This window comes from Cherax quadricarinatus, chromosome 21 (assembly GCF_038502225.1).
Source record: "Cherax quadricarinatus isolate ZL_2023a chromosome 21, ASM3850222v1, whole genome shotgun sequence".
Classification (NCBI taxonomy): domain Eukaryota; kingdom Metazoa; phylum Arthropoda; class Malacostraca; order Decapoda; family Parastacidae; genus Cherax; species Cherax quadricarinatus.
In genome coordinates this window covers 9,897,874-9,922,413 of record NC_091312.1, presented here as the reverse complement: position 1 = coordinate 9,922,413, position 24,540 = coordinate 9,897,874, and the positions used below count along the sequence as shown (strand labels likewise).

Here is a 24,540-nt window from a genome sequence, read left to right as displayed (position 1 = left end):
GCATCGTCTAACGTTAAATCCGACTAGCGATACATTTTAACGCAAAAATTTTGCCTCAACTAGCGCTAAAAAACTCGACCAACACGATTCGTTCCGTATGAGACGCGTCCACTTGTGGCCAGTGTTTACAAGCCAGCCAGCCACAGCGGTCCCATCCAAACATACAATCGGAACATTTCATATTATCACAGCGTTTTTAGTGATTGCACCTGCAAAATAAGTCACCATGGGTCCCAAGAAAGCTTCTAGTGCCAACCCTACAGCAAAAAGAGTGAGAATTACTATGGATATGAAGAAAGAGATCATTGCTAAGTATGAAAGTGGAGTGTGTGTCTCCGAGCTGGCCAGGTTGTACACAAAACCCCAATCAACCATCGCTACTATTGTGGCCAAGAAAACGGCAATCAAGGAAGCTGTTCTTGTCAAAGGTGCAACTATGTTTTCAAAACTGAGATTGCAAGTGATAGAAGATGTTGAGAAACTGTTATTGGTGTGGATAAACGAAAAACAGATAGCAGGAGATAGCATCTCTCAAGCGATCATATGTGAAAAGGCTAGGAAGTTGCATGAGGATTTAATAAGATAAATGCCTGCAACTAGTGGTGATGTGAGTGAATTTAAGGCCAGCAAAGGTTGGTTTGAGAGGTTTAAGAATTGTAGTGGCATACATAGTGTGATAAGGCATGGTGAGGCTGCCAGTTTGGACCAAAAAGCAGCTGAAAAATATGTGCAGGAATTCAAGGAGCACATAGACAGTGAAGAATTGAAACCTGAACAAGTGTTTAATTGTGACACTGACAATGTTGTGAAACACTTTAGGAATGTCATAAAGGAACGGGAGATACAGGCCTCTATGGACAGATATGTTGTGCGACAGAGGTCCAGTGACTCTCAAGCTGGTCCTAGTGGCATTAAAAGAAGGGAAGTAACCCCGGAAAAGGACTTGACACCGCAAGTCCTAATGGAAGGGGATTCCCCTTCTAAACACTAACACCATCTACACTCTCCCCTCCTCCCATCCCATCAATCGTCACAAGATCTTCAATAAAGGTAAGTGTCATGTAATTGTACATGTCTTCTTCAGTTTGTGTGTATTAAAATTAATATTTCATGTTGTAAAAAAATTTTTTTCAATGTTTCTGGGTGTCTTGCACGGATTAATTTGATTTCCATTATTTCTTATGGGGAAAATTAACTTAACTAACGATAATTTTGATTAACAATGAGCTCTCAGGAATGGATTAATATCGTTGATCGAGGGTCCACTGTATAATGATAAAATTTGAGACAGTATAATGATCTGAGTCAGTATAATGATGAAATTTGAAATTATGCTAGCTGAAATTAGTGCCAGATTACTGATAGAACCGAATAACTGATTGCCAGATTAGTGATGGCCGACCTGTACTATTTGACAGTGGGAGAAAAGACCTCATGAACCCACTCAATAAAAAATTTTCTTCTTACCCAAGTTTTCGTGTTGGCCCTCCACATTACAGCCAATTTGTTTTTTTCATAACACTGTTCTTCTTAAAAACTTGTGGATTTTTGGAATAATAAGCAAAGTATTTGACTTGAGCCGCATTCTCCTGTTCTGTACAGGTGAAAACTTGTCCACTGACAACCAAGAGAACGTATGAAAACCAGGACATCATTTTTCTTGAAAGCCTTATTCGAAAACCGATTTATTCGACAAGTAGTGCAATTGACAACTGAGGTTCCACTGTATATACAGCCTCTCCTCACTAAACGATGGAGTTCCATTCCTAAGGCCATGTTGGTAAATGAATTCGTTGCTAAACAAGGAGCATACTATAATGGTAGTGGGTTTGTGTCAACCATTTCTGATATTGTTTTAATGTCACCTTTGCACCATTTATGAAATTTTTAGCATATTTTTAAATGTTTAAACAATAATGTACTGTACATTGTAATTAACAGAATAGAGGAAATCAGCTCTAATATACATGTATATTATTTAGGTATGCATACTGGTCAGAGCCCATCATAAGTCCAAGTCATTGGTAAGCGAGTATGTAGCTAAGTGAGGAGAGGCTGTACTGTACCATTAACCCTTTGACTTTCGCAAGCCCCTTTCTGAAACTGTCATTCTACGTTGCAAAATTTTTGGGAAAAAAAATTATTTTTTCTTGTGAAACGACAGGGAATCTTTTTCCAATGGTAATGACACCAAAAGCACGAAATTTGGTCGAAAACTCACGGAATTATGCTCCCGCGGAGTTAGTGGTCTCAGCGACATATATATGCATAGGTGATTTCGCCGACTTTGAGCTCTGTTTTTGGCCAATTCTGTTGCTCCAGTTGACCAAACCCATAGCTATTTCTTTAGAACTCCATTTTTTCTGTCAGTTGAGTACAGAAACCGCCCATTTACGGATTTGAACTACCCAATAAAGTGGTCAGAAATTGGCAATTTGGCCAATTTCATGCAAATTAAAAAAGATGCCAATTTCAAAATAGGGTCCAGAATAAACAATGTAGACATTCTTGGCACTAAAATAACATATCCTCTGTTCATTAGTCATGTCTCTAGGCCCCTCTTATATTACTATTGCTTTCTATTTTGATTTTTTATTCATATTAAAAATACAAAATTTACTGTTATGCAGACTACTGCATTATTGTAAAAATGGTATAAATAATATCAGTGCACTAGTGAAAGAATATCAGATGCCCCAGTTGACGTGTATTGGATGTATGGTGTGATTTGCTTACTCCTGAACATTGGTAAAAATCGAACATTTCCACTATACAGTGGACCCCCGCTTAACGATCACCTCCCAATGCGACCAATTATGTAAGTGTATTTATGTAAGTGCATTTGTACGTGTATGTTTGGGGGTCTGAAATGGACTAATCTACTTCACAATATTCCTTATGGGAACAAATTCGGTCAGTACTGGCACCTGAACATACTTCTGGAATGAAAAAATATCGTTAACCGGGGGTCCACTGTACTTTGATCTCAATTTCAAGGTCGTTTTCATTGTGAAACTAATCAAAATCATGTCCATTTCTGTAATATGTTCTCCATGTTATCACGTGAGACCATGAAAACGAGAATACAACGATAAATACTACACGAAACAACACCTCAAAGTCGGCATTTTAATCCAAAAAAAACGATCAGTTTTTCTTTTCTCATTATGCACTGCGTGCTGCACGATTTTTTTTATGTGGTGCACATTGACTACACAGACCCATTCTCTCACATGTGGGCCTACCAGCTTTCTCCTGCTTGATTTGAAGCCACTAGAATTTATGCGTATTAATACGTCCGAAACACTGGCTCGTAAGACGTATATATATGACCAAAACACTACCAGAAATCACATATTACATAATCCACCAGATTTGATTATACCATGTACAACATTTTACTGAAGGGTGATTTTTTTTGCTGAGCCTTCTCTAGACTTAAATATGACTCTCCTACCTGGAGTTTACCTGAAGAGAGTTCCGGGGGTCAACGCCCCCGCGGCCCGGTCTGTGACCAGGCCTCCTGGTGGATCAGAGCCTGATCAACCAGGCTGTTGCTGCTGGCTGCACGTAAACCAACGTATGAGCCACAGCCCGGCTGGTCAGGAACCGACTTTAGGTGCTTGTCCAGTGCCAGCTTGAAGACTGCCAGGGGTCTGTTGGTAATCCCCCTTATGTATGCTGGGAGGCAGTTGAACAGTCTCGGGCCCCTGACACTTATTGTATGGTCTCTTAACGTGCTAGTGACACCCCTGCTTTTCATTGGGGGGATGTTGCATCGTCTGCCAAGTCTTTTGCTTTCGTAGCGAGTGATTTTCGTGTGCAAGTTCGGTACTAGTCCCTCTAGGATTTTCCAGGTGTATATAATCATGTATCTCTCCCGCCTGCTTTCCAGGGAATACAGGTTCAGGAACCTCAAGCGCTCCCAGTAATTGAGGTGTTTTATCTCCGTTATGCGTGCCATGAAGGTTCTCTGTACATTTTCTAGGTCAGCAATTTCACCTACCTTGAAAGGTGCTGTTAGTGTGCAGCAATATTCCAGCCTAGATAGAACAAGTGACCTGAAGAGTGTCATCATGGGCTTGGCCTCCCTAGTTTTGAAGGTTCTCATTATCCATCCTGTCATTTTTCTAGCAGAGGCGATTGATACAATGTTATGGTCCTTGAAGGTGAGATCCTCCGACATGATCACTCCCAGGTCTTTGACGTTGGTGTTTCGCTCTATTTTGTGGCCAGAATTTGTTTTGTACTCTGATGAAGATTTAATTTCCTCGTGTTTACCATATCTGAGTAATTGAAATTTCTCATCGTTGAACTTCATATTGTTTTCTGCAGCCCACTGAAAGATTCGGTTGATGTCCGCCTGGAGCCTTGCAGTGTCTGCAATGGAAGACACTGTCATGCAGATTCAGGTGTCATCTGCAAAGGAAGACACGGTGCTGTGGTTGACATCCTTGTCTATGTCGGATATGAGGATGAGGAACAAGATGGGAGCGAGTACTGTGCCTTGTGGAACAGAGCTTTTCACCGTAGGTGCCTCAGACTTTACTCTGTTGACGACTACTCTCTGTGTTCTGTTAGTGAGGAAATTATAGATCCATCGACCGACTTTTCCTGTGCGCTATTACGCCATGGCCACACTTGTCGAAGGCTTTTGCAAAGTCTGTATATATTACATCTGCATTCTTTTTATCTTCTAGTGCATTTAGGACCTTGTCGTAGTGATCCAATAGTTGAGACAGACAGGAGCGACCTGTTCTAAACCCATGTTGCCCTGGGTTGTGTAACTGATGGGTTTCTAGATGGGTTGTGATCTTGCTTCTTAGGACCCTTTCAAAGATTTTTATGATATGGGATGTTAGTGCTATCGGTCTGTAGTTCTTTGCTGTTGCTTTACTGCCCCCTTTGTGGAGTGGGGCTATGTCTGTTGTTTTTAGTAACTGTGGGACAACCCCTGTGTCCATGCTCCCTCTCCATAGGATGGAAAAGGCTCGTGATAGGGGCTTCTTGCAGTTCTTGATGAACACGGAGTTCCATGAGTCTGGCCCTGGGGCAGAGTGCATGGGCATGTCATTTATCGCCTGTTCGAAGTCATTTGGCGTCAGGATAACATCGGATAGGCTTGTGTTAACCAAATTTTGTGGCTCTCATAAAAAATTCATTTTGATCTTCGACTCTCAGTCTGGTTAGCGGCTTGCTTAAAACTGAGTCATATTGGGACTTGAGTAGCTCACTCATTTCCTTGCTGTCATCTGTGTAGGACCCATCTTGTTTAAGTAGGGGCCCAATACTGGATGTTGTTCTCGACTTTGATTTGGCATAGGAGAAGAAATACTTTGGGTTTCTTTCGATTTCATTTATGGCTTTTAGTTCTTCCCGCGATTCCTGACTCCTATAAGATTCCTTTAGCTTGAGTTCGATGCTTGCTATTTCTCTGACCAGTGTCTCCCTACGCATTTCAGATATATTGACCTCTTTTAGCCGCTCTGTTATTCTTTTCCGTCACCTGTAAAGGGAGCGCCTGTCTCTTTCTATTTTACATCTACTCCTCCTTTTTCTTAGAGGAATAAGCCTTGTGCATACATCGAGTGCCACCAAGTTAATCTGTTCTAGGCATACGTTGGGGTCTGTGTTGCTTAGTATATCTTCCCAGCTTATATCGGTTAGGACTTGGTTTACTTGGTCCCACTTTATGTTTTTGTTATTGAAGTTGAATTTGGTGAATGCTCCCTCGTGACTAGTCTCATTATGTCGGTCTGGGGCTCCACGCATACATGTCTGAACCTCAATTATGTTGTGATCTGAGTATATTGTTTTTGATATGGTGACATTTCTTATCAGATCATCATTGTTAGTGAAGATGAGGTCTAGTGTATTCTCCAGTCTAGTAGGCTCTATTATTTGCCTGTTTAAATTGAATTTTGTGCAGAGATTTAAAAGCTCGTGTGAGTGTGAGTTTTCATCAGAGCTGCCTCCTGGTGTTATTACTGCAACAATATTATTTGCTATATTCCTCCATTTTAGGTGCCTTAAGTTGAAATCCCCCAGGAGCAAGATGTTGGGTGCAGGAGCTGGAAGATTTTCCAGACAGTGGTCAATTTTTAACAGCTGTTCCTGGAATTGCTGGGATGTTGCATCCAGAGGCTTGTAGACTACCACAATGACTAGGTTTTGGTTCTCGACCTTTACTGCTAAAACTTCCACTACATCATTTGAGGCATTTAGCAGTTCTGTGCAAACAAGTGACTCTGCAATGTACAGGCCAACCCCCCCCCCCCCCCCTTTTGCCTGTTCACTCTGTCACATTTGTATAGGTTGTAACCTGGGATCCATATTTCGTTGTCCAAGTGATCCTTTATGTGGGTCTCAGTGAAAGCCGCGAACATTGCCTTTGCCTCTGCAAGCAGTCCACGGATGAAAGGTATTTTGTTGTTTGTTGCTGGCTTTAGACCCTGTATATTTGCAAAGAAGAATGTCATCGGACTGGTGGTATTGTTGGTACTGGGGGGGGATTTTTTTTCCGGCATTAGTATCTGTATCTGTTGGTTTGGAGTGGAGGCCATCAACTGTGGTTCCACTCCAGGAATGACTTGATTTGGTGTACGATTTCTGCCATTTCCTGCCAGTTTTTTTTCCTTCCTGGCACTAAAAAACCTCTCCCTCTTGAGTGGCTGTGGCTACAGGTTTTCCCATGGCCTGGATGTTTTGTATCTTTTTGTACCCTTTAGATGGTGTGCCTGGCAATTTAAGTTATAGCACAGTCTTTCCTGTACTGAAGAGGTACACATTTCAGGGTGAAAAAGCTTACAGGAAGGGAGTTTGCATTTTCCTGTTGTCATATGGGCATGGCATTTTCTAGGGTGGTCATAGTTGCACGTCCCGTCTGTTTTTCCAGATTTCCCATGTCTGCAGATACCAAGTGCATAGTATGTGCACAGGCTTGGTTTCCGTTTGCCTTGGGTTTCTGTGACTGTATTCCCTCTTGGTGCATGTTTCCCTGTCTTATTCCTATCCTCCCTAGCACCAACAATGGAGCTCCCACCAGTTGTTTTTGGTAATATATCCTCACTATAGCTAGTGGAATCCTCTTGTTTGCTATTTCCTGTGGTATTTCTAGTTTGCAATATTGGTTTTATCTTATCTTTGACTACACTTGTTTCCCCACTACGGCTCCTGTCCCCTATGAGGTCATTTATATGTATTCCTTCCTGCGTATAATTCCCGACTACCTGGACAAAATCTCCAGCTTCCCCATTACTGTCTCCCAGGACAGCACCTCCAGCTTCACCATTACTGTCTCCCAGGACAGCACCTCCAGCTTCACTATTACTGTCTCCCAGGACAGCATTATCAGCCCCACATTTACTGACTACCATGACATCACCTCCAGCCTTACAGTTTCTGACTACATGGCCAGTATCAAGGGCAGTACGATTCAGCCCAGACTTTTTATGTTCCCATCTGTTGTAGAAAGCTTCCAGGTTGTCTATGAAAGCAGCTTTCCCCCCCTAACAAAAAATGATAAATTAATACAAGTGTTCTGTATTCAGGACATTGTAATTATTTTGCTATAGTTTTATTGCAACTGAAGAAAAAACATTTGCTTTTCACCTGCTAATATTATAATATTAGATCAGGATGGAAATCCACCTGTTAATATTATAATATCAGATCAGGTTGGAAACTATCATGATGATAATTCAACTAACCTGGCTTGTAAAATAACCAAAAGCAAATCCAGATAAGATCCATCCTTGCCAATACAAACTCCATTTATATTCACTTGCCATGGGCACAATGGCTAGTGGCATAAGAACTCTGTCTGCTGCATTGATGAAGTTGGCAACAGAGCAGAGCACCACTACTTTTGATTTGTATCCAAATGAGCGCCACTGACACTTCATCCTGTAAAAAAAATATGGTCACACTACTAGGGCTACAAGACATTACTTGTGAATAACCTAAGTAATTTATTTAGAGGGACGGAATATGAAAGGACACGTAGAACTTCATGTTCCAGTTAAATATGATTAAATAATAAAGCTTCTCATGTGTTATCACAAATTACTGCAACTCTTTTTAACAAATCCATTGAATCTTCCACCTTCCCATCCATACTCAAGATAGCAAGGATCACCCTGATCCTCAAAGGAGGTGATCCAACTGAACTGAACAACTATAGGCCTATATCAAATTTGCCCCTATTATCTAAAATCTTCGAAAAATTAATTCACAAACAAGTCTTCTACTACTTGAATAACTATAGACCAATATCTAACTTACCACTGTTCTCTAAAATCTTTGAAAAATTAATTCATAGACAGATCTATTCCTACCTCGTTTCACACAACATATTAAACCCTTGTCAGTTTGGATTCAGGAATAATAAAAGCACAAATGACGCTATCACACACATGCTAGAACTAATATATACCGCACTTGAAAAGAAAGAAGTCCCGCTGGGCATTTTCATTGATTTACGTAAAGCTTTCGATACAGTCGACCATTAACTACTGTACTCCAAATTAATGCACTATGGTATCAGAGGCCACTCCCTCAACAACCTGAAGTCATACCTTAGTAACAGAGCTCAATATGTGTATGCAAATGATGCAAACTCTTCCACCCAACCAATCACAGTAGGAGTCCCACAAGGAAGCATCCTTGGACCACTCCTCTTTCTCATCTACATCAATGATATACCGAATGCATCACAGCTACTCAAACCCATATTATTTGCAGATGACACTACATATGTATTTTCCCATCCAAATGCAGTCATACTAGCAAACACAGTCAATGCTGAATTACAGAAAATATCTCCCTGGATGATGACTAACAAACTTACCCTGAACACTGATAAAACCTATTTCATTCAGTTTGGAAACAAAGCTGCAAATAATCCAATTAACATTACGCTAAATGGATCATCAGTCACAAGACTCAGAGGGAAAATTCCTAGGTATCCACCTTGACAGTAGCCTTAAGTTCCGGACACACATACAACAAATCACTAAGAAAATCTCCAAGACTGTAGGCATACTATCAAAGATAAGGTACTACGTTCCACAATCAGCTCTCCTGGCACTGTACCATTCACTCATATACCCTTATCTTACATATGGAATTTGTGCATGGGGATCAACAACATCAAATCACCTAAAACCCCTAATAACCCAGCAAAAGGCAGCAGTAAGAATGATAACAAATTCCCACTCCTGCCAGCATACTCCACCAATTTTCAAGTCTGAATCTGCTTACCATTAAGAACATCCATACTTATACATGTGCCTACTACATACACAGAACAATACACGCAAATATAAACTCCCCACTCAAACTTTTCCTCACCAACCTAAACAGGACACATGGCCACAACACAAGACACAGATCTCTTTTTGATATACCTCGTATCCATATCACACTGTGTAAAAACTATGCACATAAAGGGTCCCAAAATATGGAATTCATTACCAGAAGATATTAAAGTAACCCAGTCTGAAAATCAATTTAAGACTTCTCAAAAGCCACTTAATCACTCTAGACTAAATGCTAAATACTCAGTACACATTTACTCACCTATGTACTACCACATCATAAATGAAACAATCACATTGAACCTTTTATCCATTGTTGACAGGAATATAATTGAATCATTGTTTTTCACAAAAGCATTTTAGAATATAAATATGTATATCTTTGTATTATACAAATTTTGATTCATTTATAATTAATATTCTACTGTACAACTATGAAATAATTACTTTCCTACTGTACAACTATGATATACTACTCCTTAGTATTAAGTAGAATGTAAGCCAATAATGTTAAGTTGGCCCATAATGCCTAGGCATAATAGAGGCTCTCTTTGCATTGCAACCCACTATTGTATATACACAATCTCAATGTACTGTTTGCAAAGACATAAAATAATAAACAAATAAATAAATAAATAAATACTTAGTATCCCACAACATACTTAACCCCCTATCAGTTTGGATTTGCACTGAAAAAAGTACTAATGATGCAATTGTGCATATGCTTGAACTAATATATTCGGCACTCGAAAAAATGAAATTCCCCTGGTACTTTTCATAGACCTATGAAAAGCTTTTGATACAGTTGACCATGACCTATTGCACCTAAAACTTGAACATTATGGGGTCAGAGGTGACTCTCTTGATTACTTAAAATCTTATCTTAGCAATAGAAACTAGTATGTATACACAAATGGTGCTAATTCCACTACACAACCCGTTTTTGTTGGAGTCCAACTGGGTAGTGTCCTTGGCCCACTTCTCTTTCTCATTTACATCAATGACCTCCCAAATGCATTAACCCCTTGACTGTAACAACCCCCAATCCTGAGGTGTCTCCTGGTGTCACAAATTTAAAAAAAAATAAATAAATAAATAAATCTTATGAAATGATAGAGAATATTTTTCCGATTGTAATGAAACCAAAAAAATGGAATTTGATGGAAAACTGACGAAATTATGCTCTCGCGAAGTTAGCGACCTCAGCCATATTTACAAATCGGCGATTTTGCCCAATTTGAGCTCTATTTTTGGCTAATTCCATTGTTCCAGCCGACCAAACTCATAGCAATTTCTTTAGAACTCCATTTTTCCTATCGATTGAGTACAAGAAACTGCCCATTTACCGATTTCAACTACCCAATAACGTGGTCAGAAATTTGCAATTTGGCCAATTTCACGAAAATTAAAAAATATGACAATTTCAAAATAAGGTCCAGAATGAACAATGCAGACATTCCTGGCTCTAAAATAACATTTTCTTTCTTCATCAGTCATGTCTCCAGGCCCGTCTGATATTACTCTTGCTTTCTATTTGAATTTTTATTCAAACAAATAATAGAAGATTTGCTGTTATGCAGACTACTGCAATACTGTAATAATTGTACAAATAATGTCAACCCATTCATGACTGCATATTAGAATGGCTAGTTGGACATTTACTGGACAATGACATCATTTGTTTACTTTTGAACATCGGCAAAAATCAAACATTTCCCCTACTTTGAGCTCCATTTCCAGGTTCTTTTTATAGAAAAAAACAATTAAAATCACCTCTATTTCTATAAAATGTTTTCCATTCTATCAAATGAGACCAAGAAAACGAGAATTCAACCATAAATACTATACGAAAATACACCACAAATTCAGCATTTTAATTAAAAAAAAAAACGGTCGGAGTTTTTTTTTTTCTCATTATGCACTGCATGCTCCAGGATTTTATTTATATGGTGCACAGTGACCACACAGACCCATTCTCTCACATGTGGGCCTACCAGCTTTCTCCTGCTTGATTTGAAGCCACTAGAATTTATGTGTATATATACATCAAACTCAGTACCTCGTAAGACGTATATATACGACCGAAACAGTCAAAGGGTTAAACCCATTTTATTTGCAGTTGACACTACTTATGTCTTCTCTCACCCAAACCCAACTGTACTAACAGACACTGTAAATTACAAACTACTAAAAATATCTACGTGGATGGCTACCAACAAACTTACTTTCAATATAGACAAAACCTACTTCATGCTATTTAGAAACAGAGCTTTAAATGTACAGCTAAACATGCTGATAAATGGTTCACCCATTTCAAGACACACTGAGGGCAAATTTCTAGGTCTCCATCTTGATTGGTCTCTAATTCCAGACCCATATACAGTGGACCCCCGGTTAACGATTTTAATCCGTGCAAGAGGGGTAATTGTTATGCGAAATAATCGTTATGTGAATGAATTTTCCCCATAAGAAATAATGGAAATAAAATTAATCCGTGCAAGACACCCAAAAGTATGAAAAAAAAAATTTTTTACCACATGAAATATTAATTTTAATACACACAAACTGAAAAAGGCATGCACACTTACATGACACTTACTTTTATTGAAGATCTGGTGATGATTGATGGGATGGGAGGAGGGGAGAGCATTATCTTCTTACTGTTTAGAAGGGGAATCCCCTTCCATTACGACTTGAGGTAGCAAGTCCTTTTCCGGGGTTACTTCCCTTCTTCTTTTAATGCCACTAGGACCAGCTTGAGAGTCACTGGACCTCTGTCGCACAACAAATCTGTCCATAGAGCTCTGTACCTCCCGTTCCTTTACGATTTGTCTAAAATGGGCCACAACATTGTCATTGAAATAGTCACCAGCACGGCATGCAACAGCTGTGTCAGGGTGATTTTCATCCATAAAGGTTTGCAGTTCAACCCACTGTGCACACATTTCCTTAATCTTTGAAGTAGGCACAATGGATTCCACAACTGGCATAGGCTTCTCAGGGTTAGCCCCAAACCCTTCAAAATCTTTCTTAATTTCCATACTAATTCTCACCCTTTTTACCACAGGGTTGGCACTAGAAGCTTTCTTGGGGCCCATGGTCACTTATTTTCCAGAAACAGCACCGAAAACACTGTAATAATACGAAATATTCCGAGTGTATGCTTGGATGTTACCGCGGAGGCTGGCTGGTAAACAATGGGACGGGCGGCACATGTGAGGCTGGCTGAGGGCACATTGGACGCGTCTCGGACGAAAATCGGTGAGCGGGTTTTTAATCGGTATGTGCGGCAAAAATTTTGCGATAAAAGTAAGCGGTATGCGGAAAAATCGCTATGTGATGCCATCGTTATGCGGGGGTCCACTGTACAGCAAATATCCAGTATGCATCCTTTCAAAGATATGGTACTATGTACCCTAAATGGTTCTTTTTGCTATTTACCAGTCTCAATTACCCTTACCTCACCTATGGTATTTGTGCATGGGGCTCAACCACAGGAAATCGCCTTAAATCTTTAATAACCCAACAAAAAGCTCCAGTGCGACTGATTACCAACTCCTGCACAAGACAGCACACTCCACCGCTTTTAAAGAGCTTTAACGTGCTTAATATACAAAAAATCCACACTTATTATTGTACCTACTACACATACAGAACATTATACTTAAATATTAACCCTCCTCTCCAACTCCTCCTTAATAGCCACAACAGAACACACAGGCATAATACAAGGCACAAATCACTTTTCAAGATCCCTGATGTCCATGTCTCCCTATGCAAAAATGCTATGCACATAAAGGGCCAGAAGATCTGGAATTCATTGCCAGAACACACTAAAGGGCCAATGCCTGTAAATCAATTTAAGTCCCTACTTAAAAATCACTTCATCACCCAAAATTAACCAGACAAACACTTTACTTAACCCTTTGAGGGTCGACAGGCCCTCTCCGAAACTCGTTCTCAGGGTCGGCCAAATTTAAAAAAAAAAAAAAATTATTTTCTCTTATGAAAAGATAGAGAATCTTTTCCCGATCATAATGACACCAAAAGTTTGAAATTTGATAGAAAACTCACGGAATTATGCTCTCGCAAAGTTAGCGGTCTCGGCGATGTTTACGGATCGGCGATTTTGCCCACTTTGAGCCCCATTTTCGGCCAATTTCACTGTACTAGTCGACAAAAAACATGAATATTTCGCTAGAACTCCATTTTTTCTATCGAATGGGTGCAAGAAACCACCCATTTATAAATTCAACTATCCAGTACAGTGGTCAGAATTTAGCAATTTTGCCAATTTCACACAAATTTCAAAAGATGCCAATTTCGGAATAGGGTCCAGAATAAACAAGAAAGACATTCCTGGCACTAAAATGACATTTCCTCTAGTCATTAGTCACGTCTCAAGGCCCCTCTTATATTCTTTTGCTTTCCACTTTGAATTTTTATTCTCACAAAAAATATAAGATTTACTGTTATGCAGACTACTGCATTAGTGTAAAAAATGGTATAAATATTATTGGTGCACTTGTGAAAGAATATTAGACTCACCAGTTGACGTGTATTGCACGCTTGGCACGATTTGTTTACTTTTGAAGTTTGGTAAAAATCGAACATTTCTGCTACTTTGAGCTCAATTTCAAGGCACCTTTCATTGTAAAACCAGTCAAAATCATCTCAATTTCAGTAATATGTCTTCCATTCTATAAAATGAGACCAAGAAAACTAGAATACAACAATAAATACTATACGAAAATACACTGCAAAGTCGCTGATTTATTAAAAAGAAATGGAAAAAGTTTTTTTTTTCTCATTATGCACCGTGTGCTGCAGGATTTTTTTTAGACTGTGCACACTGACCACATAGACCCATTCTTTCATATGAAGGCCTACCAGCTTTCTCCCACTAGATTTGAGGTCGCTAGAATTTAAGAGTACTAGTACGTCAAAAACCCCTACGCGTAAGACGTACTAGTACGACGAAAACCCTCAAAGGGTTAACACCTATCAGTTACTCCAAAAAATCCTAAATAATTTATGGCTGCTCAACTAATTGATCACTTACTTCAAACATAAAATTGTTTCACTTTCATTACTGTATACTGTGTTTGATGACTACTCAACTATTTACTCATTACTTCAAACTTATAATTGTTTCAATTTAATTGTTTTAAATGGTGTTAAATTGTAATACTTCATATTGTAAATTCTGTTTGAATTTTCTCAACCATTTAATCATTACTTCAAACTTAAAATTCTTTCAACTTCATTATTTTAAATTGTTCTAAATTGTAATACGTACTGTATTTTTTATATACACGTATGTATACTACGTCAAAACTGTAATTATTTTCAACCAAACTTACTAAAGCCATACAGCATGAACTAGTTGAATACTATTCAATTTTCTTCTATTCACTGTAACTCACCTAATGACCATATGTAAAATTACAGCACTGTTATTGCCTTGTTAATATTAAGTTAGTCTTAAGCTTGCCCGAAATGCTCTGCATATAAAGGGGCTTTTGGCATGTTCACCAAATTGTTACACTCCTTTGTACAAACATGTAGCATGCTAAAATAAACTTGTTATTGTTAGAAAACTATGTATATTTAAAGATCTACTACCTTGGACTTTTAAAAGCTAATGGAAGCAAATGCCAGGAATATCACTAATGTTACCAAATCATCAATTAGACAGAGGTCTTGGATATTTTACTACCAGTGATGAGTTCACCCACATTACTGACATATATTTAAAAAGGCACTAAACCTGTACGAGTCATAAAGCACTGTCTCTTATATATAGTATAGTTAAATAACAAAAAGGCACAATACCGTGACTGGAACGATACACAAATAACATTGACTTTGTCAATGGTCCAAGTCGGACCGAAACGTCGTCGTAAGCTTCTGTCTTTTATGTGCAGGTTATTTGTGTGTGTATATAGTATAGTACCTTACAAATTTATTAACCCTTCAGGGCCCACAGGCCCTCTCAGAGACTTGTTCTCAGGGTCCCCCAAATTAAACACAAAAAAAAAAAAAATAAAAAAAAAAAAAAAAAAAAAAAAAAAAAAAAAAAAAAAAAGTTATGAAAAGACAGAGAATCTTTTCCTGATCATAATGACACCAAAAGTATGAAATTCGATGGAAAACTTACGGAATTATGCTCTCGCAAAGTTAACAGTCTTGACGATGTTTACGCATCAGCGATTTTGCCCACTTTGAGCCCTATTTTCGGCCAATTCCACTGTACTAGTCGACAAAACTCATACCTGTTTCACCAGAACTCCATTTTTTCTATCGAATGAGTACAAGAAACCACCCATTTACCGATTTCAACTATCCAATATAGTGGTCAGAATTTAGAAATTTTGCCAATTTCACACAAATTTCAAAAGATGCCAATTTCCAAATAGGGTCCAGGATAAACAAGAAGGACATTCCTGGCATTAAAATAACATTTCCTCTGTTCATTAGTCATGTCCCCACGCCCCTCTTACATTCTTTTGCTTTCCATTTTGAATTTTTATTCTCACAAAAAAATAGAAGATTTACTGTTATGCAGACTACTGCATTTGTGTAGAAATGGTATAAATAATATCGGCGCACTTGTGAAAGAATATTAGACACACCAGTTGATGTGTATTGGACGCTAAGAATGATTTGTTTACTTTTGAACTTTGGTAAAAATCGAACATTTCTGCTACTTTGAGCTCAATTTCAAGGTACTTTTCATTGTAAAACCAGTCAAAATCATCCCAATTTCTGTAATATGTCTTCCATTCTATCAAATGAGACCAGGAAAACTAGAATACAACAATAAATGCCATACGAAAATACAGTGCAAATTCGCTGTTTTAATCCAAAAACACAGTCAAAGTTTTTTTTTCTCATTACGCACTGTGTGCTGCAGGATTTATTTTATACTGCACACACTGACCATATAGACCCATTCTTTCATATGTAGGCCTACCAGCTTTCTCTCACTAAATTTGAAGGCGCTAGAATTTATGAGTACTAGTACGTCAAGGACCCTGGCACGTAAGCCGTACTAGCGCGGCCGAAACCCTGAAAGGGTTAAAATCTACTGGCAAGCATTCACATAAGCAAAATTACATTATCTCAGGGTTATACAGTAATGTAACAAATCACTAAACCTGCCACCTGGGTAACCCACTAAGTTTGGCGATTTGAAAAGTCAGCGACTTCACCAAACACAGTGAAGGTTCGATCCTCCAACAGGTAATTCTGGTTAAGTCTCTGCCCAGTCTCTGATCACTTGCATTAAGCTTATAAAAGAAAACTAAACATGATCTCACCAAACTAACAATCCACACATGTTCTCCAACATACAAAATAGTTTGTTGACTAGTTTAGGTTAAGCTGTGTATAATTTATAGGGATACCTAGACAGGTCACTGACTTTCCAAATTACCTAAGTGAATGAGTTATCCTGGTGGCAGCTCAGTAACCTGGTAGAAAACACTTACAAGTTATTTTAAAACATAAATGTATTATGCATTAATGTACCCGCTATCATTTATAAGAAATGGTTAAATTGGTCTACAGTTACAAGGCAGCATGCCGAAACTTACATACAGAAGATAACAATAATATAAATTTAAGCGCTAAACCCGTAATACTGAAAAATATCGGCGACTTCTGACCGACTGGTAACTCTGGAATATTAAGATCACTCACATTATTCAAAGGTTAGTATCAATAGTTTCCTTAAGTACAATGACTTGATTATTTTTCACAAAACTTACAAAACTACAGCAGTAACTTTTAGTAATATTTTGACTAATGATGGAAAGTATGCTTAAAAGTAAAGTTTGCCATATGTATTCTACACAGAAGTTAGCTTCTTAATGGTGCGCTGACCTGTGACACTCTCATTCCATATAACATCTGTCCCTTGAATGTCAAAGGCACCAGCGCTGCTGAACACAAAATATGAACACAAAAGCAGTGTCGAGTTGGCACAGACAACCACACGTCAAGTCCTCCAGTGTTCGTTCATTTTGACAGTCAACAAAAAATTCTCAGAAAGCTCGCATATAAAATCCTTATTAATAATGGAAAATATCAGCATTTTTAAACACGTATTATTATTTCAATTTAATTAGGTGCATAATATGTACAAAATTTAAATTTTTGATAAGACTAATAAGAGTGATTAAAGCCAAGAATAAAGACATTCGACGAAGTCAAGTTTCGTAAACAATTCTTACTCAAGATAAAAAAAATATATATTTTTTTTATATATTTTTATAAGCCATTCACAGAAGTTATATTTCAGTTGGATACATTTTATATAATTATAATATAAATATAATTTGATATACAAATGAAATCTCAAAAGAAAGCTACTTATGCAAAGTCTCTCTTATACTGCTTTTATTTTACAGAATAAACCTATCTTAAAGACCGCGTTGTTTGTCTGATATGCTTGTAAGATTATAATAAATTTATACATTAAATAAATTATTGTAATACATCTTTTAAACAAATTAAATCATTCATCAACAGCAACAGCAACAACATCAGCAGCAACACGTGGTAATCTGCCTGGAGTGACAGTCAATATTACTACAACATAACTACACTTACTCTACATCACAACTTATGTAATTTGAGAAGACTGTACGTATCTGAAGAACTAGAATGACCGGCTTCTCCATCCTTTGAACCATGAATGTATCCAGCTTCATTGAGAATCTTAAAGGGGATGACCCCATAGCAGGTAATAATAATAGTATAATAATAATAATACTAATATTTTTATTTACTACAAGTACATGGTATACAGGCCAAGATAACAACAATGACATACTACTATCCTTGTTATTCAGAGCACTTCGGGCAGATTAGGTCAGTATCCCAGGATGCGACCCACACCAGTCCACTAACACCCAGGTACCTAATTCGCAAACAGTGATTCAAATTCAAAGTTTATTCTCTATAAGTATTACAATGCTGAGTTTACAGAATTTGGTTATTGTGTGGTTTACATGTAGTAAAATAATAATTACAGAGTGTACCACTAGAACACATAGCATGGCTAGGCATTTCGGGCAGACTTAGATTAAATCTTAAGTTTAAAATATTATAAAATTATGAGGTAAGTTGGTATTATGGCTAAGTGACTAAATACTAGTTTGTGAGTTTAGCAATGTGAATGCTTTTGTTTTGGCACTATACATAGTTTCAGTATTGGAGTATCACAGGCCAACTTATGACTAGTTAAGATTCATTATTTTGAGATTGAGATTGATATTTCTGTTTATGGTCAAATGGGTGAGTGAGTGTAAGTGTGAACCACCAGGTGGTATTCGTATTATTAGTTGACAGGGTGTATCAGGGAGATAAGATGTTTTCTGATGGTAGTTTTGAAGGTGATGAATGTGTCTGCAGTTTTAGAATTTTCAGGTAGGGTGTTCCAGATTTTAGGGCCTTTGACATACATTGAATTTTTGTGAAGGTTTAGTCGGACATGGGGAATGTCATAGAGATGTTTGTGTCTGGTGTTGTGCCTGTGGGTTCTGTCACAACTATCAAGAAAGCATTTTAGGTCAAGGTTAATATTGGAATTTAAGGTCCTGTAGATATAGACTGCACAGTAGTAAGTGTGGATGTACTGAACAGGGAGTAAGTTTAGATCTATGAAGAGTGGGGGGGGGGGGTGTTGCCAGGGATGGGATTTAGTGATTATTCTTACTGCAGCTTTTTGTTGGGTTATTATTGGCTTTAGGTGTGTTGCTGCAGTTGAACCCCAAGCACAGATAGCATAGGTGAGGTATGGATATATAAGTGAATGGTATAGTGTGAGAAGGGCAGTTTGCGGCACGTAGTATCATATCCTGGAGAGGATCCCAACCGTTTTGGATACTTTTTTGGTTATGTGTTGGATATGGGTGCTGAAGTTCAGGTTGTTGTCGAGGTATAGGCCTAGGAATTTGCCCTCATTATGCCTGGCAATTAGAGTGTTGTCGATCTTAATGTTAATTTGCACATCTCCTGCTCTGCTACCAAACATAATGTAGTAGGTTTTGTCAGTGTTAAGCGTAAGTTTATTGGCTGTCATCCAAGTCGATATTTTGATCAGCTCCTCATTAACAATGGTGTTGAGGGTGGCAAGATTAGGGTGAGAGATGACATAAGTCGTGTCGTCAGCAAAGAGAATGGGGTTCAGGTGTTGAGATACGTTTGGAAGATCATTGATGTATATGAGGAAGAGCAGGGGACCAAGGACACTTCCCTGCGGAACTCCAGTATCAAGTGGCTGTGTTGTTGATGCTGTGTCTTTAATGGTGACATACTGATACCTATTAATAAGGTAAGATTTGAAATATGCAAGCGCATGGCCTCTTATACCATAATGGTCAAGTTTGTGGAGTAGGATGCCGTGGTCTACTGTGTCAAAAGCTTTTCTTAGGTCAATAAAAATTCCTAGTGGATATTCCTTATTTTCCAATGCTGTGTAAAGCAGATCTAGCATTTTTATGATTGCATCGTTAGTGCTTTTATTTTTCCTGAATCCAAATTGGCAGGGGTTGAGTATGTTTTGTGCCGTTATAAATGAATATAGTCTCCTGTGCACGAGTTTCTCAAAGATTTTGGATAGCAATGGTAAGTTTGATATTGGCCTATAGTTGTTTAAATCTGTAGGGTCACCACCTTTATGTATTGGTGTAACCCTTGCCGTCTTGAGTAGTTTCGGGAAGGTGCTAGTTTCTAGTGACTTGTTAAAAAGTAATGAGATAGCATGCGAGAGGACATGGGCCGCTCTCTTGTACAATAATGGTGGGACATGAGACAGATTCCCTGAGTTATTTTTAAGTGACTTTATAATCTCAGTGACTTCCATGGGCTCAGTTGGAGCAAGATAGAAGGAATTTGGGAAATTCCCATCTAGGTAGTCCCCGGCATGGGCATTGGTGCGTGGGATTTTATTGGCGAGATTAGAACCTATGGTTGAGAAGAAGTCGTTTATCTTGTTAGCTGTGTCAGTGGGATGCAGTGGTGTTTCATTAGGTTTAGTTAGGGCAATATTCTTGGGGCAATATTCTTAGGGCAATATTCTATGGGTGAACATAGACAACTGGTGTAAAGAAACACGCCCAATGTTTCTACCCTGGCTGGGAATCGAACCCAGACCCTCGCCGTGTGAAGCGAGAGCTTTAGCCACCAGGCTTCAGGCACAGGTACACAGTTATACATAGTGTACATTACCTAGGATAACCCCAAAATTCAAAGTGACTTTACACATCCCTCAGGAAAGTTATGTCTGTAATCATGCTACCCTTATATGGAGGTGCCTGGATGCCACTTAACAAATTTTATTTCTTTGCAAGATTACATTGAGATTATAAAATTACAATTATGAGTTGCAATGCAAAGAGAATCACTGTCATGCCTAGGCATTATGCGCAGACTTAATTTAATGGCTTACGGGCTACTTAATACTAAATAAATTAATCGTAGTTTAAGTTGCACATCTTTTTTTATTTATAATAGACATTAATTGTACTCAAATTACAATAGTTTCAATAATAAATATTGAAATTATATTATGGGAATATAACATTGTGAGTTGTTGAAAGTAATTTACAATATGAGAGTGCTACAATTGGGTGTAAGGCAGTATTGTTTTGGGTAGGTATTTTTACTACAATGTAGTCAGTGTATGAACTTTGGGTATCTAGTTTTGAAGTTTTAAGATTTAAGTAATTGGGAGATTTTTTGGTAAAGTTAAATATTGAGTATTTAGTTTAGGGTGAGTAAGTGGTTTTTGAGAAGTCTCAAATTGATGTTCAGACTGGGTTACTTTAGTATTTACTGGTAATGAATTCCAAATTTTGGGGCCCTTTATGTGCATAGAGTTTTTACACAGTGTGATATGGACTCTGGGTACATCAAAAAGAGATCTGTGTCTTGTGTTGTGGTCGTGTGTCCTGTTACAGTTGGTGAGGAGAAGTTTGAGTGGAGGGTTTATGTTTGAGTGTAGTGTTCTATGTATGTAGTAGGCACATGAATATGTATGGATGTTCTTTATGGTCAGCAGTTTTAGATTTTTGAATATTAGTGGAGTATGCTGTCGTGAGTGGGAATTTGTTATCATTCTGACTGCAGCCGTTTGCTGGGTTATTAATGGTCTTAGGTGATTTAATGTTGTTGATCCCCATGCACAAATTCCATATGTGAGATAAGGGTAGATGAGTGAATGATACAGTGCAAAGAGAGCTGATTGTGGAACATAGTACTGTATCTTTGATAGTATGCCTACTGTCTTACAGATTTTCTTGGAAATTTGTTGTACATGTGTCAGAATTTGAGGCTACTGTCAAGGTGGATTCCTAGGAATTTTCCTTCTGTGAGTCTTGTGATGGGTGAACCGTTTAGCGTTATATTAACCCTTTCACTGTTTCAGCCGTATATATGCGACTTACAAGCCAATATTTTTCAATGTATTAATATGCGTAAATTCTGGCAGTTTCAAATCAAGCGGGAGAAAGCTGGTAGGCCTACATGTGAGGGAATGGGTCTGCATGATGGGTGTGCGCTGAATGAAAAAATTCAGGGACTCAGTGGTGCATTGTGGGAGCGCCATTTTAGTAGTCCTTGTTCACCATGCCTCACGGTAAGAAGTACCTTACTCCCTGGCGAACTGGAAGTATTTTGTTCCCAGGTGATAGCTCTAACACCAGTGGAAGTGCCAGTGAAAGTAAATTTCATGGTTTTGTGGAGGATGTGACCAAAAGCAGTGCCCAAGATAACGCAATTAGTGATGAAAACCCAGATGACCCACAACCTTCCACCGCTGGTGCTGGGCCGTCTCATTAACGTTCACCTGTACCAGGGCGAAAGAGGAAACTATGTCTCCGTGTACAGGATTCAGATGTGAGCAGTAAAAGTGATAGTGATATTGATTTCCAAGCTATTGAAAGTAGTTCGAGTTGTGACAGTGAGGGGAAATATTCTCCAGTGAAACGGTAGTATGTACAATACAGCATGTATTCTAGTAGTGTGCCATATGCCATTCCAAAAGGAAGTAGTATATCATGGAGGACATCCTCTGACCCTACACCACGGACTGATAGTGAAGATGACGATATTGTTACAATGGGGATGCATAATGTGCATGGGGCAGCAGGTGGTGTTGGTAATAAGTGTTGGTGGTGGCGTGAGTCGTGTAGCACCAAGAGCGGGCCACACTGCTACCCACACTGCTAACTCAGCACAGCCAGAACAGAGGTCATCCTCAACCACCCCCACACTCCCACAACCTGCACAACCACAATCTGCACAACCACAACCACCTGTCAATATCCAGTACCCACCAGCAGACTGCATCTGGGATTGGCAGGAAGGTGCCAATTTTGTTCCCAATCCCCATCACTTTGATGAAACACAAAGTGGAATACGGCCATCGTGTACACTTTGGAACAATGCCACTGAACTGGAATGCTTTCAGTTATTCTTCGATGAACCCTTGATGGACATCATTGTCAGGCAAAGTAACACATTCTTTGAATACACAATGGCAAACACAATTCTTTCACCAAGATCATGGCTACACAAGTGGAAGGACACAACTGTGGCAGAGATGTATCTGTTCTTTGCCACAATAATGCTTATGCCACATGTGTATAAGCACACTGTCACCACATACTGGTCGATGGAATGCCTGATTTCAACCCCAGATTTTAGTGATATTATACCAGTGAATAGATTTCTGCTACTGTTACGTATGCCACACTTCTCAGACAAAACAGTGCCTGACAGAAACGACAGGTTATATAAGATCATGAATGTGTTCATGTACCTGAAACAAAAGTGCTGTATGTATTTTTATCCCTTCAGGAAGCTTGTTATTGATGAGTCTTCGATTTTGTTCAAAGGCAGACTGTCGTTCAAGCAGTATATACCAAGCTAGAGGAAATGCTTTGGTATAAAGTTATTTGTACTGTGTGATTGCAAAAGTGGTCTGGTTTTGGATATAATTGTGTACACTGGCAGTCATACATTGAGAGATACCAGGAAGTTATTGGGTATCTCTGGTGATGTGGTTAGAACAATGATGGAACCATATCTTGTTAAGGGGCATATATTATATACTGATAACTGGTACACAAGCCCCTTACTCAGTGATTTCTTGCAAGTGAGCATGACAGATGTGTGTGGCACAGTGCGTGGAAGTCGTAAGCATATGCCTAGGTTCCACGCAGGCTCTCGTAGAGGTGAGGTGCAGGTGTTTGCTCCAATGACATCATGGCATTTCGGTGGCATGAGAAATGTGATGTCACATTGTTGACATCAATTCACTGAAACGAAATGGCAGACAGTGGCAGGCAAAATAGAGAGACCAATGAGCCCATTCTAAAACCTGCAGCTGTGATGGACCTCAGCCTCAATATGCACTTAGTGGACAAATGTGACATGCAAATTGGGTTTGCTGACTGTGTTCACAGGAGTTATAAGTGGTACATAAAACTTTTTTTCCATCTTCTTGACATTTCCATGCTGAATGCTTATAACATGTACAAGTTGAAGACCAAAGACAAACCACCTTATGGTGAATTTTGTTTGTCAGTCATCAGACAAATAATATTCAAGTGCCAAGGAACAACACCTGCAGTGGACCAGCGCCCACGAAATTATCAACACATACCCTCTCGTCTGAGGCCTGGTGATCACTACCCCATAAAGCTGCCTCAGAAGAGGTGTTTTGTCTGTGCACATACCACAAAACACCCACAAAAACGCAGACACTCGTTTTATGTGTGAGAAGTGTGAAGTACCACTGTGCATATACCCATGTTTCAAAGAATTCCACAAGCTGCAGCAGTTCTAGGAAAGTATCCAGTGACTGTACATTTGTATATATATTATAGAACAATAGTAATAAATAATTTTTTGTATTGTTTGTGTAAACAAGTTTTGTAAACAATATATTGATGATAATGTTTGTGTGCTTGTGTTGCATGCAAGTGTATATATGAACATAGCACTTTACTTTGGTCTCACAGGCCACATAAGTTACTTGGAAAAAAAATATTGAAAATTACAAGAAACCTTTGAATGGGACTAAATATAAGTGTACCGGGTGAGCGGCATTTGCCACTGTTGCCATACACGGCTCATTTTCTGCAAACTTTATGCCTCTATATCTCAGTATGTACTGATCGCAAAAAAAAAAAAATTTAGGCTTAAAACA

The 24,540-nt window shown here is 38.7% G+C and overlaps 2 protein-coding genes across 5 annotated transcripts in view; one reads left to right on the top strand and one right to left on the bottom strand.

Moving 5' to 3' along the window:
* The window catches only part of LOC128689076 (uncharacterized), a 96,871-nt gene extending 79,529 nt beyond the window's left edge, over positions 1-17,342 (bottom strand). For 2 of the 4 annotated variants that reach the window (XM_070087220.1, XM_070087223.1), the window contains exons 1-2: positions 17,205-17,342; positions 7,710-7,905 (exon numbers count right to left, since the gene is read on the bottom strand). In XM_070087220.1, coding sequence (XP_069943321.1) covers positions 7,710-7,904 — 195 coding nt within the window. In that variant the 5' untranslated portion in view covers position 7,905; positions 17,205-17,342. Of the gene's footprint in view, positions 1-7,709; positions 7,906-17,089 lie in introns of all 4 variants that reach the window. The other 2 variants (XM_070087221.1, XM_070087222.1) reach the window with 2 other exon arrangements.
* Positions 17,343-17,854: 512 nt separating this feature from the next.
* LOC128689077 (nucleolar pre-ribosomal-associated protein 1) overlaps positions 17,855-24,540 on the top strand; it is a 144,739-nt gene continuing 138,053 nt past the window's right edge. The window contains exon 1 of the mRNA XM_070087207.1: positions 17,855-18,066. Within this exon, the coding sequence (XP_069943308.1) occupies positions 18,015-18,066 (52 nt within the window). The 5' untranslated portion in view covers positions 17,855-18,014. The remainder of the gene's footprint in view (positions 18,067-24,540) is intronic.